The sequence below is a fragment of the Paramormyrops kingsleyae genome, chromosome 10 (genome assembly GCF_048594095.1).
Source record: "Paramormyrops kingsleyae isolate MSU_618 chromosome 10, PKINGS_0.4, whole genome shotgun sequence".
In the NCBI taxonomy this organism is placed as follows: Eukaryota; Metazoa; Chordata; class Actinopteri; order Osteoglossiformes; family Mormyridae; genus Paramormyrops; species Paramormyrops kingsleyae.
This window is the reverse complement of record NC_132806.1, coordinates 33,275,722-33,288,561: the sequence shown is the minus strand read 5'-3', so window position 1 is coordinate 33,288,561 and position 12,840 is coordinate 33,275,722. Positions and strand designations below refer to the sequence as shown.

General features: G+C 53.1%; 1 protein-coding gene across 2 annotated transcripts in view; it reads right to left on the bottom strand.

The window, feature by feature from the left end:
- Positions 1 to 12,840, bottom strand: part of LOC111833369 (rho GTPase-activating protein 26-like) — a 41,025-nt gene that overhangs the window by 13,607 nt on the left and 14,578 nt on the right. The window contains exons 2-16 of one of the 2 annotated variants that reach the window (XM_072717723.1): positions 9,710 to 9,805; positions 9,539 to 9,600; positions 8,851 to 8,922; positions 7,604 to 7,705; positions 7,410 to 7,520; positions 7,212 to 7,316; positions 6,972 to 7,101; positions 6,601 to 6,701; positions 5,291 to 5,385; positions 3,208 to 3,373; positions 3,052 to 3,088; positions 2,658 to 2,723; positions 1,710 to 1,784; positions 991 to 1,078; positions 796 to 854 (exon numbers count right to left, since the gene is read on the bottom strand). In XM_072717723.1, coding sequence (XP_072573824.1) covers positions 796 to 854; positions 991 to 1,078; positions 1,710 to 1,784; positions 2,658 to 2,723; positions 3,052 to 3,088; positions 3,208 to 3,373; positions 5,291 to 5,385; positions 6,601 to 6,701; positions 6,972 to 7,101; positions 7,212 to 7,316; positions 7,410 to 7,520; positions 7,604 to 7,705; positions 8,851 to 8,922; positions 9,539 to 9,600; positions 9,710 to 9,805 — 1,365 coding nt within the window. The remainder of the gene's footprint in view (positions 1 to 795; positions 855 to 990; positions 1,079 to 1,709; positions 1,785 to 2,657; positions 2,724 to 3,051; positions 3,089 to 3,207; positions 3,374 to 5,290; positions 5,386 to 6,600; positions 6,702 to 6,971; positions 7,102 to 7,211; positions 7,317 to 7,409; positions 7,521 to 7,603; positions 7,706 to 8,850; positions 8,923 to 9,538; positions 9,601 to 9,709; positions 9,806 to 12,840) is intronic. The other variant, XM_072717724.1, reaches the window with a different exon arrangement.

Below are 12,840 nucleotides of genomic sequence, written 5' to 3'. Positions count from 1 at the left end.
GCATTCTTCTCCGTTCCCAAAAGCCAAGGGGAGGGAGCGAATGGGCCTGCTCAGCTACCCTGCAGCCGGGACAGATAAACCCAGTTCAGGATTGCTGGTCGTCTCCACACACGGAAGCCGTGCTCTGCACACAGCCCACAGAATTAATGGTGAAATGACCAAGCTAGAAAGCAAACTGCTGCCAGTGTAGCAGAAGCGTGTCGAACTCGTGCTGTTCGGCCATATGGCTGCACAGAAGCCCAAACACGTGCTCATCTGGCGCCACCTAGTGGTGTGTGGGGGGTACTGCTCCGTGATGCAGTCCAGCCCTCACAGCGGTTTACGTCCGCCGATATCAGATTCATCCCACGCCATTCCCAAAGGCTGGCCCTGGGGTCCCTCCCACATCCCTGTGACACCCAGGTAGTGGGTGGGGGTGGTGGGGGGGGGGGGGTCATAATTAACAGCTGAGCTTCTCCCAAAATGAGCGAAAAGCTTTAGACCAGAGCGATAATGACACCCCCATTAGCAAAAGCATTTCCTCGGAGACCAGCCAAGGCCAGGCCTAGCCCCCAGCACACACATGGGGGATGGTTAGCAGAGAGAGAGAGAGAGAGAGAGAGAGAGAGAGGCAGAAATAAAACAAAATTTCGGTCCACAAACTACACCATGCACGTCACACTTTCAACACCAGGCTTTGATCATCGCCAAGTTCACACAACAGAGTCAGATAGAGAGAGCGAGGGAGACAGATAGAGAGAGCGAGAGACAGAGATGGATAGAGAGAGAGAGAGAGAGAGAGAGAGAGAGACTCACTTGCTGCCTTGATGAATGTCCTCTGGAACTGGTACGTCATTAGGGGAGCAGGGAGCATTCTGGGAAGAAGACGAGAATGACATCACCGCTTTGCTGAGGCTCTGCTCCCCCATCAAAGGACAGCTGTGTAAGGACCCCCCCCCCAACCCCCTGACAGTGACGGCATAGAGCCGCAGGCCCCTCTGGGACACTCACCTCAGGTAGTGTTTCAGCGCACTGGTGATGGTCTTTATCTCCCACTCTGACGAGTTGCCCAGTTCCACGTCCGCACTGGTTTTGGGGTCTGCGGAACAGAGATGGCAACATCAGCAGCCCGCCACAAACCCCCATCACCCCCCTGGCCCCCCAGCGAGGGACAGGTAGAGCATGTGTGTGGGACAGTGGGGGCGGGGGGGCAGGCCGGCCTCAGAGGCTCAGCTCTCAGCTAACAGGAAGGAAACAGGCCGGGAGAGAGGAGGATGTCTACACAGCTGCTGTTATCATATAAAAATCAGGCTGTGCAGCTGGTGCTGCGGGGGCAGGTGGGGGGGGGCGGCACTGTGGGCCACACAGAGGCAAATACTATTGTCATCATCATCATTCTCAGTACTGTCACTCTTATCATGATTATGAGCTCGTGCCGTTCCCGGCACAGCTCTACCATGCAGCCCCTCTACCAGCGCGACCCTCTGGGGACTGGACCCGACTCCCACCCGCAGCATGTGGTCAGCGCAGGTAACAGTTGACCACCCAGTCCTCCCAGCTCCCTAACTTTAATCCCCCACGAAAGCAGAGGCCTACTCTGTGGTTAAGCCCCTGAAGACCAATAGATGGCTGTGCCGGCAGACAAGCCTCCAGTAGGGGGTGCCGTGGGGGCAGGGCTCTTGTGGCCAGCCATTAACCCCTGCTGCTCCCCCTGGAAGGTGCATCATTACCCATGGACAGACTCAGCAGCTTCTGCACTCTGGAGCTGACTCCCACGATCCGGTAGAGGCCTTGTTCCTCGATGCCTGCGGCGAGCAGCATGTCAGGTGAGAGACAGCATGGCGGCACAGGAGAGAGAGCCCAGTAAAGGGGCTTCACGCTCACAGCCCTACGGCAGGACAGACTTCGGAATTCAATCACATCTAAATGTATTTGTAATTAATATGTAATTAAGAGTTAAAACTGCTATGCGGTTTGCTACAGGCTGTATACAGTCAAGGAACGTGGGTGTGAGGCAGTGACAGGCAGGGCGCGGTCAATGTGACAGGGACAGGCAGGGCGCGGTCGGTGTGACAGGGACAGGCAGGGCGCGGTCGGTGTGACAGGGACAGGCAGGGCGCGGCCGGTGTGACAGGGACTGGCAGGGCGCGGCCGGTGTGACAGGGACTGGCAGGGCGCGGCCGGTGTGACAGGGACAGGCAGGGCGCGGCCGGTGTGACAGGGACAGGCAGGGCGCGGCCGGTGTGACAGGGACAGGCAGGGCGCGGCCGGTGTGACAGGGACAGGCAGGGCGCGGTCGGTGTGACAGGGACTGGCAGGCGGTGTGACAGGGACAGGCAGGGCGCGGTCGGTGTGACAGGGACAGGCAGGGCGCGGTCGGTGTGACAGGGACAGGCAGGGCGCGGTCGGTGTGACAGGGACTGGCAGTGCGCGGTCGGTGTGACAGGGACTGGCAGGGCGCGGCCGATGTGACAGGGACAGGCAGGGCGCGGCCGGTGTGACAGGGACAGGCAGGGCGCGGCCGGTGTGACAGGGACTGGCAGGGCACGGTCGGTGTGACAGGGACTGGCAGGGCGCAGTTGGTGTGACAGGGACAGGCAGGGCGCGGTCGGTGTGACAGGGACATGTAGGACGTAGTTGGTGTGACAGGGACATGGTCTGGGGACAGGGAGACTCACCTCTGGTCTCCACGGCGTGGATGAACTTCCTGATGACATTAAAGCCAATACTGTCCAGCTGCGCAACTGAAAAAGTGAGACCTGAGTCACGCACTGATTGGGGACAGACAGCGGGACAGAGAGACAGTAACATGAAGCACTGGGTCTCTGAGGGGGACCAATGGCTGGCCAGGAGAGCGCCGGCCTCAGGAACTCAGTCACACTTCCGCTCTTAGGCAGAGATTCTCAGGAAAGACTAATTCTGATGCGAGACCAGAGCCTGAAACTCGAGAGCCGTGTAGTGACACGATGATCAGCGTTCGCTTTCCGTCTCCCCACCTGCCCTGGGGATTCGCACAGCGGTAATGATACACACCCCCTCCCCATCCCGGCGGCCTGGAGCCCGAGTGCTTACCCCCTTCACTCTGGCTGTCCTTGTTCAGGTTATACACCTGTCAATCAAAGCAGACACACTTGGGATCAGCCTGTGTGCGAGAGCAGGACATCCCACCCAGGACTCCGCCCTGGGGGCTCCGTCTCTGCGGCCCGTATCCTCAGGGCGGTGGCTTACCGGCTCCCTCCCGTCCATGGCCTCCATCCAGAGGCGCCGATCCTCCTCCGACAGGGCCTGCATCGTCATCACCCCACTCCTGTCATCGACGAGAACCAACGCTGCCATCAGAGCTGTGCATGTCGCCATGGTTACCACCTGACACGCCGAACACGGCCACGCGGCCCTGAAAAAACCAGGGGGGCAGTTTATAGACCACCGAGCCCCCCCTCCTACGGCAGCAGCTATGACACACGCCGCCCCCCATAGGCTGCTCTCAGCACTGCAGGCACATCGACGTCATCGGCGGCACGCAGAACTGGCCATGCGGTGTCACAGCAGCAGAATCACTAGGCATGCCGCTATCGGTATCCCGCGGCAACCGGAGGAGGTGGCGGGCAGTTTCTGATAGCCAAACCCAGGTACCCACCAAGCCGAACCGCGCGGTCCGGCCCAGAGCCCCCAACTCGGCACCAAGCCGTTCAGGTTCTGCCATCGCAACGCCCCCCACCCCCATGCCGAACGACCTTCACCCTCCATACGGGCCAAAAACGCAGGTTAGTCAGGCCACTGACAGGGGGCGCCACTGCTTCTCTAGGCTTTACCTCACTGCGGAGGTAGGAGAAAGGAGAAAGGAGAAGAGAAAGAACTGTAAGGAAGGGAAACTAGGGAGGAAAATGAGCAGAAGCTACGGAGGGGTGACAGTGTCGCGTTTGGGCCAAAACACAGAGGGCACATCATCAGTCCCGATACCCATAACCCGGGCTTTGGGTATCAGCCGATACCGAGTACCGAACCGATACCAGTATTTCATAAGCTGTATGCCTCAGTGTGGAAGAGACTGGGATCATTCTTTTATGTGCAAGGCAACATCAAGCTTGACTGTAATGGTCATTTGGTTGTGAATAAATCATTTGTGCAAATAGGCATACTTCACAAATGCTATCAAAAATCCCTAACCTTTCACAAAACACTGTGTGTCAAATTATTGTCAACTAAAATGAACTGAACTGCCATTATTTCCATCCACTAATCAGGTGCTGAAAGCTGCAGGTTATGTAAGAGGGGGGCGGACGCCCGTAGCAGATGCAGGGGGACACCAGAAGTACATCACCCCACGGCAGAGCTGAGTCACCCCCCAAATCTGCGCCGGTTGCTCCTGCATAGGATCCCTACAGGTAGTCAGCTGCTTTGCCATATTTTAATATACTTGGCAGAAAATATTAACCATTGTGTTTCCATCTGGTACATTTAAGTCCTGGAACAACGTCAATAGATACCACCTTACCTACAAATCACTGCAGTATATAATGTGTGGCTTGGGGTGCATTAAACCCGCCTATATCACAGTAACCTCGCATTCAGGCTACACCGTAACTACGGCGTGATCTACACAGACGTGGAAATCAGCCTGGACGCGATTGTACTACAAGACATAAATTTTCACTTTTACGAGCCAAAGAATTTATTAGCAGAACTACTATTTATTATCGGGCAGTGTAACGGTAACGGCAAACTGCACTATTTCGTTACAGACAAACTGTATCTTGGAGTATTTCAAAATACCGGAATAGTGCTGCTTTTTTAAATACCGTCATAACTGGTTGGCGTAGACTGCAGGCATGAAATACCTCCAAAGTGCTGACATTGTAGCTTCCTTCTAGCAAAACTTCCCCATCTAACAGACAGAGCGGACATAAACATACAGTAACAAAAAACTGAATAGACTGGCCCCATTGTCATGATACCCGATCCCAATACCTCAGTATGTATTGAACTAGTGTCAGTCTAGGATCTGTGTATGCAAAGGTAAAAGCTGAGGTTCATTCACACTGGCCTGAGGGCGTCCAGCCCCCTCGCTGTCAGGCGGACTCGAGTGCCCCGTCTGCCGGCCACTTCAGGTTCATTCACACTGGCCTGAGGGCGTCCAGCCCCCTCGCTGTCAGGCGGACTCGAGTGCCCCGTCTGCCGGCCACTTCAGGTTCATTCACACTGGCCTGAGGGCGTCCAGCCCCCTCGCTGTCAGGCGGACTCGAGTGCCCCGTCTGCCGGCCACTTCAGGTTCATTCACACTGGCCTGAGGGCGTCGAGCATATCTGCTCACCGGTCCGTTGCCTCCACGTCGAAACAGAACCTCTTCTCGATGGACTCAGTCTTCCTCCGAGTGCAGGACTTCAGTGTAAAGGACTCTTCTTCGCCCTGAAGAGAAGACAGAAAAACCGTTTGGTATCCCGAGAAGCCAGCTGTGCACCTTTAACACCAGCATCCCACCGAGGGCAGTGGCGCCGTGTTCCGGCTGCGACGTGGTTCTGCTCCATCCACTGCACGTCCTCAGCCCCTGCAGAAGCCTTTCAGAAGCAGAGTGTCCTGCTGACTCGCTAATACATAGCTAAGTTGTTTCTTTTTTGGCTGTTTTTCTGCTTTGTGCTGTACTCTACAGACAATGTTAATTCAGTAAAGTTCAATTATGAATAACATGGATCAAAGACAGTTCCTTTAATTCTTAAAAGTACATTCATCCAGCAAAAGTACATTTATCATAGTTATTTCTTGTCTACATTCACATACAGTGCCTGTAAGCAGGAGGAAAACACTAGCATTCATCCTCCTACTTCATGTTGAACAACCTCTGGCCGGCTGGCTGGGAAACCTCATGAATATTCATGAGGAAAGCGCTACCTGATTGGCTGGTTGAATGGCTGTCAGAAGCGGCATCTGGCAAAATAGACTCGCCACTTTAGAGAAACACTGACTGAAGTGAAGCAGATCACGACACACATGACAGCGGCGCAGACGAGGAAAAGGAGACGGGAACAGGAAGAGGACCATCCCAGTGAGGGTGTGGCCTGCTGGCAGACTGGAGCCCCCTGCAGGCGGGTGGGGGTTAAAGATGAGGCTCGTAACAAAGCCACAAAGCCTGGGGGGGGTTGAGGTCTCGCTCTGTGCTCGGACCCTAAAGCACAGCAGCTGGCTGTGTCTGTACACGTGTGTGTGTGTGTGTGTGCTTGTGCCTGTCTGTGTGGGTGCACGTGTCAGTGCATATGAGGGTGTGTGTGTGTAGGTGTGTGTAGTGACATCGCTTCTCAGGCAGGCCACGTGCTTCCAGGGAGAGACGGGTACCTTCTCTGACCAGGGCAGGTCACCACGCCTGAGGAGCTCCGCTATTTTCCCTTCTTTAAAGGGCAGAAACATTTCACTGAATTTCACTTTAAATTTGCCATTAAGTGAACATTAAAAAAACATGACACAATGGTTCAGAGACCAAGAGCGACCCCTGTCAGGCAGGGACGTGTCCCCCTGCAGTCCATGTCAGGAACTGCATGGGGGCAGCGTGCCCCCGCCTAACCGTGAAGGAGAGGGTTAGAGGTGCCAGGCTCACTCAGAGTCGCTCGCGCCAAGGCGGGCGCTGCTCACCACTTTGCCCCCGGACTTCTGGTCGAACATCACCATGGTGAAGCGTTTGGATTCGCGGTGGTAGCTACAGTAGTACTTGGCCCACGTGGACACGAAGGAACCTGAGGGCACAAAACAAAAACAGAACCAGACCCGGAATGAGGGGCATAATTCAGAGCAAAATAGCCCCCGGGAAATGGCCGAGCAGGAAGCAGGGGACGAGTTGTGGGATCATGTCTGTCACATGACATCCCCGGCGCTTACATCATCAGGGGTTACGCTGGAGAAGCCTGTAACCTGCCCCCCCAGCTGCTTTGGGGGGGCTGCCTTGACCTACAATTATGGGCTGAGCAGATCAATGTCACGTCATGCCAGGTCCACGAGTCACTCACGTTTCTCCAGTATGAACAAATAGCCCTGCATGGTGTGCGGACTGACGCTCTTGTGCTCGTGCGGATTCTCCTTCATCTTCCTCATCAGGCTCTCCACCTCGGACCGCGTGCCCTCAAACCTGTTCCTCGTCTGAGCCCCACAGGAAGAGACTCCGTAAAAATACATCTCTTTGTGAAGCTGTGCATGGTACTGAAATCAGCCAATCGCAGGACAGGAGTTACCATGCTCAGCACGCTTACATTTTGGATACTGATGGTGAGGTCAGTCTTGAAGTCATTGAAGTCCTTCGCCAGCTCATACCCGTGATGGTAATAGGTAAACAGACCTTGCAGAAAAGCCAACAGCTGTAACAAAATCACAAGAGGGCAGGGGGATGAAAGAAGGCCACTGATTGGCTGGAGATGCTGACGAGAGACCAGCGGTGGAGAGGACCCTACCGGCTCCACAAACTCGAACATCTTGCGCTCCTGCACCTCCTGGACCTTGAAGACGTACTCCAGGGAGACCTCGTAGAAGTGCTGCCTCACGTGGTCCACCTGACTGTCGGCCTGTGGGGGGCGTCACGGAAGTGAGGCTGGAGAATGGGCCCCCACGCGGGAGCCCCGCCCTCTGACGTGACGGCCACGCTCACCTCCAGAAGCTGGGCCTCTTTCTTCCGAGCCGACAGGTTCAGGTGTTTCTCCAGCACGCCGCAGTACTTCTCAGTCTCCTTCTCATACTTCTTTTTGGCCTCCTGCACAGGGGGAAGAGCATCAGTAGGAACGCAAGCGTGCGGACACACACACACACACACACACACACACACACACACACACACAGAGTGGTCCATACTCTGCCAGGTCAGGGCCAGTTGGCTCATACGACTATCCACGGGTCATCCATCTCAGCTGCGTGTGTGTGTGTGTGTGTGAGAGAGAGAGAGAGAGAGAGAGAGAGAGAGAGTGACAGAGACACATTCTGGAGTCAGATGAACTGACCAGAGTCACTTCCCGAGTCTGCCACCAGGTGGCAGTGTAACACAATGCCCTCCTGCACTGGGAGGCCCTTCAAAGTCCCGTGGGCAAGATGGATACTCAGGCTTTTATTATGGCGCAGTTCATTAGCCTTAGTGAGCAGCTGGCTGAATGACAGCGGCACACATCAGGTGAGGACTGTGTCCCAAATAAAGATGCCAGATGATACCACTGCTTAGTGTCTGTACTGTTTAGAAGGGAAAGATTCATAGTGGATTATTTAAAAACCACTATTATTCAAACAATTTAAAACACAGTTTCTCCACTCGTGGGTCGCGGGACCATTTTCATTGGGTTACAGTGTGTGTGGGCAAAAAAAAACATACTGTGAGGTTTTTCTCTAGTTTATCCCTTATCGTGATTTTTTTATTAGTCCATGAATGTGCTCCTCTTCTCTCACTTCGCTATTTACTATAACTGCACTATTTTGGGAAATAAATTGGATTAAAATGATTTAAAATGTTGTTGGGGATTTAATGAACTAAGTAAAAATGTGGATAAAAAAAAAAATAAAAAATTCCAGATGTGCTTAACATGTTACTTATTTAGATTGTATCAAATAAAATGCATAAGATCAGACCATTTCCAACCAAATATAGCAGTGCTTCCCAACCCAGTCCTCAGACCCACAGACGGTTCACATTTTTGCTCCCCCCCAGCCGCCTGCCACACTTCTCACTGCCACCAGGGTTATACCAGTTGAGAGCCTGGAGTTTTCAGGTCTGCAGGACCATGTAGTGTCATTGAGGCCCCCAGACACCTCTGACATCATCACCCTGGGCTCCACAGGAGCAGAAACCCCCCCCCCCCCCCCCCCCACCCCCACCCTCTCCTAAACAGCCACACCTGGGGGAAGAGGACTCACCTTGGCGGCGCTGATCTGCTCCTTCCGGAAGCGCTCCAGGGGGGTGATCAGCACATCACTGGCATTTTCGATCTACAGGGATGCAGAAAGACGCCATCAGACTGAGACTGAATACACGCTGCGGGGTGACCGCCACCCCTCCCTGCCTCCAGCCCCGCCCTCACGCCCACCAGCTAGCCCCGCCCTCACACCCACCAGCTAGCCCCGCCCTCACTCATGCCAGCTAGCCCCACCCTCACACCCACCAGCTAGCCCCGCCCTCACTCACACCACCTAGCCCCGCCCTCACACCCACCAGCTAGCCCCGCCCTCACTCACGCCACCTAGCTCCGCCCTCACATCCACCAGCTAGCCCCGCCCTCACTCATGCCAGCTAGCCCCGCCCTCACACCCACCAGCTAGCCCCACCCTCACACCCACCAGCTAGCCCCGCCCTCACTCACGCCACCTAGCCCCGCCCTCACACCCACCAGCTAGCCCCGCCCTCACTCACGCCACCTAGCCCCGCCCTCACACCCACCAGCTAGCCCCGCCCTCACTCATGCCAGCTAGCCCCGCCCTCACACCCACCAGCTAGCCCCACCCTCACTCATGCCAGCTAGCCCCGCCCTCACACCCACCAGCTAGCCCCGCCCTCACTCATGCCAGCTAGCCCCGCCCTCACACCCACTCTAATGCCCATGCTCACCATTCTCGCCCGCTCATCCTCCAGGCTCTTCAGGACCCCGGCAAACTCCTGCAGGGACCTTGCTGTGGGGAGTCAGAGAGATGGAGCAGTCAGCAAGGAGGTGCATGCTGCGGGACCCAGCCAATCACCACCCCCACCCCCCCGGACACCCCCTCAAGAGCTCAGCCTCACCGATGCAGATCTCGTCGTCCGTGACGGCATCGCCAATGCACTGGAACTTGAAGTCGTTGAGTGACTCTGCAAACTTGCGGTTGGCCGTGGACAGATCTGCAGAGGAGGAGGGAGCAAAGCGTTCACCAAGGCGTTCCTGAATCGGACCAACACCCAGCAACACTACTCTAATGATAAACACCCAGCAACACTACTCTAATGATAAACACCCCAACACCCAGCAACACTACTCTAATGATAAACACCCCAACACCCAGCAACACTACTCTAATGATAAACACCCAGCAACACTACTCTAATGATAAACACCCCAACACCGAGCAACACTACTCTAATGATAAACACCCCAACACCCAGCAACACTACTCTAATGATAAACACCCAGCAACACTACTCTAATGATAAACACCCCAACACCCAGCAACACTACTCTAATGATAAACACCCCAACACCCAGCAACACTACTCTAATGATAAACACCCCAACACCCAGCAACACTACTCTAATGATAAACACCCAGCAACACTACTCTAATGATAAACACCCCAACACCCAGCAACACTACTCTAATGATAAACACCCAGCAACACTACTCTAATGATAAACACCCCAACACCCAGCAACACTACTCTAATGATAAACACCCCAACACCCAGCAACACTACTCTAATGATAAACACCCTCTCTGTCAGTGCTGAGCTACTAACAGAACATGCCGTAGTCAGTACTCATGTGAACTCAGTTCAGGTTGAACACTGACTAGTCAAGGGATCAATACAACACATTAACGTGCAGGAGTATGTTCAGACCCCTGTAACTACTGGAATTCATGCTCTGTTAAACCTATTCAAGTTCCATCAAACATTAACAGATGAGAACACAGGAAGTGGGGGCTTATTTGTGACAAGCCTTCCTGCCGAAATGTGCTGAGCTAAATTAAGTCAGAATCTAAAGAGCAGCTGTAACCCCAGCTGGCGAGCAAGAGGACAGTAACGGGGCAGTGGGAGCGGCAGGGAGCGACAGGTGGGAACGGGGTGGCAGGGAGCAGCAGGAAGCGGCAGGCGGTATTGGGGCAGGGGGGAGCGGCAGGCAGTCTGTGTGAGGTGGCTAGGTGCATGCATAGATATATGCTGTCGTGTGAAAAAGAAACTGCAGTATCAGGACATAAAAAAATTATAATCTGGTCCTTACCAGGTCCTAAAATTATTTAAATTTAACTTCAGATGTAAAACAGCACAACAGATTTCACTGTGTCATTACTCATTTAACAAAAATGAAGCCAGAATTGGAGAAGGCTGGGTGTGAAAAGCTACGTACAACCAAATAGATTGTAGAGCCACCTTCAGCAGCAATAACTTAATCGTCGATAATGTGCAGGGGCTCCACACTGCCACCGAAATACTCGCATATGCGACCCTTTATTGACAGTGTGTGATTTTATATTTGCACCCGGGATTACGTACATATGCGCGCACTGACGAGAAAAAAGAAGCGTATTACCGGAGATTATTAAAAAAAACAACATAAGAAACAGATGGAGGCTGGCAGAGAGGGAGAGCCAAACCTGATGATGAGAGCTGGGTCATTAAAGCTAATGTTCAGATTAAAATATTTTGCAAGAACAGTAACTTTACGGTTTCGGCCATTTGCGAGTTGTAAACTGGAATGTTGCTGAAAGGTCGCAGAAACTCAAACCCTGTGTGAGCCAAAAACCAAAAAAAACCAATACTGAAAATGAAATACTGCCTTGAGTACTCATATCAGGACTCAGTATCGGCAAGTAAACAAAAAAAGGTCTAATTTTCTGTATGATTTTATCAGTCTCTCACATCCCTGTGGAGGAATCCTGCCGCACTCTTTTTTATAGCACTGCTTTCATGCCATTCGTTTGTGCACATCTATGCCATTCGTTTGTGCACATCTCTCTCAAGGTGACACCACGCCATTTCAGTCAGACTGCGGTCTGGACTTTGACTGGGCCGATATAACACCTTGATTCTTTTCTTTTTCAGCCATTCTGCTGTATACTTGCTGTTGTGCTCGGGTTCATTGTCCTGTTGCATGAGCATGTTCCAGCCAAAAGGAGTGGTGGCTCTGAGGGTAGGGATCTGTGTCAGTAACTAGAAGGTCGTGGGTTCAAATCCTATGAATGCCAGGAGTGATCCTACGCCATCGGGCCCTTGAGCAAGGTCTGTAACCTGCAATGGCTTCATCCTGGGTATGATGTTAATCTACATCCAGCCCTATAAGAAGGTCCTCCAGATTACAGGGAATGACTTGGGGGTTGGCAACAGGATTGGTACCCCAGCCACTGGGGAAAAAACCTCACACTGGTCCTTTTGGACTAGTGTGGTGCTGGGATTTCACCTGCCACTCAGGCTCTCATCCCTGAGTATATACTGGTATACAGAAGAGTTCATGGTCGACTCAATGACTGTAAGGTGCCCAGGGCCTATGGCTGCAAAACAAACCCAAATCATCACCACTGTGCCTGACAGTTGGTATGAGGTGTTTGTGCTAATATGTGGCTTTTGGCTAAACATCTCCACTTTGGTCTTGTCTGTCCAAAGCATATTGTTCCCAGAAGTCTAGTGGGATCCCACTTTGCAGGCCTAAACCACGCTGCCATGTTTTTATAGAGTAGATGCTTTCTCCTGGCAACCCTTCAAAACAAGCCATACTTCTTCAGTCTTCTAAATGTACTGTCATGAACTTTAACACTTTAACGCTAAGGGCTGTAGAGTCAGAGCTTTTTTAGTTTCTCTGAGCTCTGCACGGTCTGACCTTGGGATGCATTTGCTGGGTCTTCGAACACTGGGAAGATTGGCAACTGTCTTGAATGTTTTCCACTTGTGAATAATCTTACTCACTGTGGAATGATGGACTTTAAATTGTTTGGAAACGGCCTTGTAACCCATCCCACATCGACTGGCAGCAGCGTTTGCTTCTCTAAGATCATTGCTGATGCCTTGCCTCCCTGCCACTGAGTTAACACACCTCTGCTTTTATAGCAGAGGTCACACTTGTTGATAAATTAATCATGTGCATTTGATTATCAGCACATGGCTGCTACTTACCCTCTTAATTCCTATGGAAGCAGTAAATGTGCAAAATGTCCCGTCTGTATCTG